Source organism: Nymphalis io, chromosome 15, assembly GCF_905147045.1.
Source record: "Nymphalis io chromosome 15, ilAglIoxx1.1, whole genome shotgun sequence".
In the NCBI taxonomy this organism is placed as follows: Eukaryota; Metazoa; Arthropoda; class Insecta; order Lepidoptera; family Nymphalidae; genus Nymphalis; species Nymphalis io.
In genome coordinates this window covers 5,534,808-5,540,807 of record NC_065902.1, presented here as the reverse complement: position 1 = coordinate 5,540,807, position 6,000 = coordinate 5,534,808, and the positions used below count along the sequence as shown (strand labels likewise).

At 34.6% G+C, this 6,000-nt stretch overlaps 1 protein-coding gene across 2 annotated transcripts in view; it reads right to left on the bottom strand.

The window, feature by feature from the left end:
• Positions 1–3,146: 3,146 nt before the first annotated feature.
• Positions 3,147–6,000, bottom strand: part of LOC126774025 (ADP-ribosylation factor 1) — a 28,621-nt gene continuing 25,767 nt past the window's right edge. For both annotated transcript variants that reach the window (XM_050495323.1, XM_050495322.1), the window contains exons 4-5: positions 5,037–5,162; positions 3,147–4,676 (exon numbers count right to left, since the gene is read on the bottom strand). In XM_050495323.1, coding sequence (XP_050351280.1) covers positions 4,512–4,676; positions 5,037–5,162 — 291 coding nt within the window. In that variant the 3' untranslated portion in view covers positions 3,147–4,511. The remainder of the gene's footprint in view (positions 4,677–5,036; positions 5,163–6,000) is intronic.

The window sequence follows — 6,000 nt, the reverse complement described above, 5'->3', positions numbered from 1 at the left end:
TGCTATGGATATTGTAACGGTGACGCCGCAGCTGCTCGTCGTGAGTATAATCGTCGATTTCCGGATCGCCGGACACCTGACAATAGTGTCTTTATTGGTGTGTATCGTCGAATTAGAGAAACTGGTCGCGTGCAAAGGAGACAATCTGATTCCGGACGCCCTCGTGTCCGTTCTCCAGATGAAGAAGATGTAATTATTCGTCATTTTCGAGAGGACCCTACAGTTTCCACCAATATTGTGGCAAACCGACTGGGCGTATCTCAATGGAGAGTCTGGTTTACTGTCCACGCGGCTGGATTGTATCCCTATCATTACACACCCGTACACGTGATTGAAGAAGGAGATCCTGCAAGACGTTTAGATTTTTGCCGATTTATGCTACACTGTGATGCAGAAAATCCCAATTTTTTGAGAAAAATTTTATGGACAGACGAGTCAAAGTTTGACAAAGATGGTATTACTAACTACCACAATATTCGATATTGGTCTCAAAAAGAACAGGGAAACCCTCACAAAAAGCGATTAAGCGGTTCCCAAAGACGTTTCTCGGTAAACGTCTGGATGGGGATTATCAATGATAATCTTATTGGGCCACATTTCCTACCTGATAACTTAAATGGTGAAAGTTATGAAAGCTTGCTTAGAGAAATCCTGCATGAGTTACTCGAAAATGTTTCGCTGAAACTTAGGCAGAGAATGATATTCCAGCATGATGGTTGCCCCGCACACTTTCGAATGTCCGTAAGACAGTGGCTAGACAGCAATTATCGTAATAGATGGATTGGCAGAGGAGGACCAATCCCATGGCCAGCGAGAAGTCCAGATTTGACTCCGATGGACTATTATGTCTGGGGGCATATGAAAAGCCTGGTTTATGATGTTTCACCACTACAAACAATTGAAGAACTCAAAACAAGAATAATGAATGCTGCAAATTCTATTCGACATAGCTTGAGTAGTGTTGTAGTAAAAAGTGAATTAAGAAAAAGAATGCGTATTTGTATACGAAATAGGGGATCTCATTTTGAACACGAATTATGAATAATAAACAGTGTAATTTCGAAAGTATGGAGTAACTAAAAAGATTAAGTATTTTGTTTTTGATTTAAATTCAAAATTGCAATGACAGCTCTGGTTTATCTCTCCTTTTTTACCTATTACCCCTATTAAAAATAATCTTTAACTACTTTGCATTGAGGTCCTTTTGTCTTTGATCCAGATTTAATTTCTTAACAATAGCATTTCTTAGAATTTCCTACCTGGTCTCTTTGTTATCTAATTTTCTCCTGAGTTTATGATTGTTACTGTACTTTTTATGTACCGATGGATAGCTAAGGAAACGCAGATGGAAATAATCCGCACGATAAGAGCCATAGTGATTTTTACAAAAAAATTGCGAGTAACTTAAAGAATCAAAATTAAAAATCGAAAAGTTGTACAGTTTTGGATCTGTAATTTAAAAATGCTTGAAGATTGTTTTTGTTTTATAACTGGTTATTATTAACTAGGATGTACCCTAGCAAGAAATACAAAAAAAAATAGGGAAAATACGTTGATTTTTTTTTATTGAATTTTAGAATCATAAACATCCTTTAAATAAAAAAAATATTAAAAAATTAATAACTCGAAAACGATACACTTTTGCATAAGCATTTTGGGGGTCATTTGATAGCTATTGTCCTGAACTATAACCCTTTAAAAGGATCGTGACATATTACCCTGTAACCCTGTATAATTATGTGCTGTAGTTGCATATAAGACGGAGTGAGGTGGAGAGAAGAGTGAGTGAGTGAGAATTATCACATAATAGGGTCAAGTTTTTAGCGAAATGTATAAAATAACGGTTCCATTAATTTCCAAAATATTGTGTATTTATAAATGAAATAAATATTTATGCGTTTATTCGTTGTTATTTATAAATTTCATTAAGAGATATTATTTCATAATTTGATTCCTTCAGATTTACTTAAAACTGCTCCGTGAACAGCGACATTCAAATTTCATACATTTTGAGTTACACTTTTTATACACAAGTATACTTTTTACCTCTACATTGATTGCGATGGCGAACGGCGACTCGTCTTGCGACTGAAACAAAAATATTGGTTCGGAGATAGCATTGCAAATACAAGTCACAGATGATATTGACATCGATAGTTGATCTTATATGCCTAACAAGCAAACCGACCGTCAGCTGCCCAAGTAGCAGTGGGTTTGACTGTGGGAGGTTAAGAAAGTGGTAAAAAAAATAATAGTAAGCCGGCTGAAACTTTTTTTATGAATAGTTAACATATTACTGAGCTGGAAAAAAATCGTCAGCTAGTCGCATGAACTTGTATAAAAACATGTAAAATAAAGTCATAGTACGCCGGATGAAATTTAACTATATCATTGCTTAAATATTTGTTAGTACGAAAACAATAATCAGCTGCCTTGGTGGCGATGCAAAGACCGTCAGCTGGTAGCTGACGCTTGGTTCACTTATTAGTCATCGCAGTCAACAAACGGGCGGCGGCACGAACAGCGAATGTTGTCACGCGTATCGCACAAGCTTCAAAACAAATATAATTAAGAATCAGTAATCAGTACGGCGTTGGCCACGGTTTCAAACATAATTCACGGCGAGTAATTTATGAACTAAAATCGTTTAGTTGTATTTGTTGTATAGTTGTATTCGCTGCGATTTAAAAAAACATGATTTTTTGATTCTGAAATACTAGCTAGGTCAGCTGTTTGGAAGATTAGCCACCCCCGCAACATACTCAATAAATTTACGTTTATATTCAAAAAATAGCTCCAGCTATGTCTAGACAACGTTGACATGATTATTTGATATATTTCGCTCTCGATATATACGGGTCGCGGCGGCGATCGCAGCTGCCGGTGGCTTAAAAACCGTGCCGCGCGAATTTCCACTTCGCCCACCGCACCGCTGTTCGCGTTGCCTATTCCCGTGGCCAGGCGGTAAAACTTTGCTAGCTCTCCTACTATAATGGAGTAGCAATGTGGTAGTAAAATTCTGTGGCGATTCATCAATAGAATTAACCATTTTTTATTTAAAAATAACGCCGCAATACAACTTTATTCATACATATGTATTGAAAAATCAGGAAAAAATGATAGGATTTATTAAGTAAAAAAGAAGGTTGGTGAGGATATTTTATTCCATAATACAGCATTAAGACAAACCGGAATGTCACATTTCGCATTTCATTTAATCTTTTTGATTTTCATAAAAATTAAAAAAATCTCCACCACACGCCACATAATCATATCCTTAAATTGTGTTTTAATAATTTCTTCTAAATTATTATAAAAAATGCTAAGTTATAATTAATTGTGTAAGAGCAAAGTACCACTGAAGTGTTTCGAGCACGGTTTCCTGTACTGTGTGCAAAATCACTTCTCAAAATGACAAATTGTCCATCTAATACATATTTACGCCTAAATTAAATCTCGGTTCGTCATGAGAAGTCAACTATAAATGCAGGTGGTCATAACGAGCCATCCGATAAATGAGAGCCGTCGGTCGGAACTGTTTTGAATGCGATTGAAATGTTAAATACATAACAGCTTACTCTACCTAGTTAACTTCCATAAAAATAAACTATCATCATACAATAAGTCGTTCAAATAATAATTGGAATATGCACAAAATCGAAGGTGAAGAATTCCCTAGGTAAGTCACAAAGCGATGTGAATAGGTTGTGACATGTTATGGGGCGAAGGCATATTAAGTCGCCTTTACATCATTTCGATTACTTGGTCAAACTTTTGTACAGTTCCATTTGTAATAAGAAAATTATCTGCACCCTCGATAGCCACGCATTATTGGCTCTAGCATACTGCTTCCGGTGAACCGCGACCCTTACCCCCGCGTGAGCCCACTACAGGCAATAGCTACTAAACTAGTGAATTAAAGTCATAATAGTGAATTAACTTTAAATACTTTATTACGACAACTTATACCACATTATAGTATACATATAAAACATGTTATGCTGTGATTCACTTTATCACGAGTCAGCTACACATATGTACCTATCCACATCACAATGCGCGATTAATCGAATGTACAGTTTTATTTTTGTTTACAGTTACATATATAAACAAAAATTGTAATTTTGCATTAACTTTACACACTATATTTGTTCAACGTCATCAGAGATCGAACAAACAACGCAATCCCAATGACTAATACCTCATTGCACTAAGTACAGCATGACCCCTTATTTTTGTACAAATTAATATCGATATAATATTTTAGAAACGAAGATTATGCATCGCGTTTGTTTTAGCATATAGTCGAGAGCGACGTACTTGGGCTTCGGTGTAAGCGAGTGGTTCGGCGAGAATGCGATGCGAGCTCGGTCACCGGGTGACACAGTAATACATTTATGATACCGCACATAATACATTGTATTCATTTATAGCAAATAAAGTTAACATATCTTAAACCATAGTCTCTTTCAGTAATCAGATTAGTCTGTGAGTTGATAGCGCACAGGTGGTTAGCGGTTGGCATTCTTGAGCTGGTTGGAGAGCCAGTCGAGCCCCTCGTATAATCCGTCTCCAGAGGTCGCGCACGTCGCCTGTATGTACCAGTTGCGGTTGCGCAGTGAATGCAGACCTAGCTTGTCTGTAATCTCAGCCGCATTCATGGCATTTGGCAGATCCTACAGAAAGGAAAATAAATTAAGATTAAATAAACATTCAACATTTTTCTTTTTTATGTAGTTCTTTTTAAAAATAAATATTGTCAATAATATACTTGACAGCAAACTGCAACCAAGACTTTGATGTTATTTTAAAGAACAAACATACAATATGATGTTGAAATAAACCTAAAGATTATTAAAATGTACATGTCGCAAACATTAAGCATTTTTTGGAATATACTTTTAAAAATTAACATGATTAGATAAGATAAATAAGCAAAGGGAATTTATAAGATACAGTCAGTCATATACAACTTAAAAGGGTAACAGTTATACAAAAAAATCCTTTAATAGTTCTAAACCTCTTAATTAATTTACCTGTTTGTTTGCAAAAATCAACAGTACTGCATCTCTTAACTCATCTTCACTTAACATCCTCATGAGCTCCTCTCGTGCTTCGCCGATACGCTCTCGGTCATTACTGTCTACTACAAAGATGAGACCCTAAAATTATAAAAAAAATTGTTAAATTAAATATACCTAATTAAAGACATTTGTCGGATCAGCACTATCAATGGAAACATTGTCACTTATACTGTCATATCACTGTTATAATTGCAATCAATCCCTCTAGAACCAAAACTGTTTGACATTGTCACTTAGATATGAAGTAGTTAGGTATGTGTATCTGAGTGAGCATAAAAAAGCTTTGAAATGACCCAAAAATAGTAACAAATTTATAAGACCTACTAAAGAGCTAAATATGAATTTTACTGTATAAATATCTTAAGCTAAAATATCAATAAAATCATAATTTATAAATAAAAATATCTAATATATGTATGCCATTAAAAACAAAAAACAAATTTCATGTACTATGAATGACATTTTCAGTATAAAATTATAGCTCTTAAGGCCATTTACACATATTGAGTGGCCAAGTAAATACATATAAACTTAATATTAGCAATAAGTTCAATTTACATAGTATTTTGTTTATTTTATGTTAGGTCAATGGGCGTGGCAATCACTATAAGCATCATATATCACACATTAGTGAAATGTTACAAGTTTGGCTAAAGGTCATGTTAAAAGAATGTATTGTTGAAGATGTTATTGAGACCAAATTGGACCAAACTGGATGATAACGGACTACATATTCTTTAAATAATATTTATAGTATTATTGTTTGTGACAAAAAAAATTACTCAAATTATCGAAATAAGCAAGCCAACAACAAGCACAGTTTGATATATATCTGTTTTAGCAATAAAGTAATTTATTGAAAAATTAAATGTATCTGATCAAACATGGAAATGCTTATTTAAGTTCAGCTTATTTA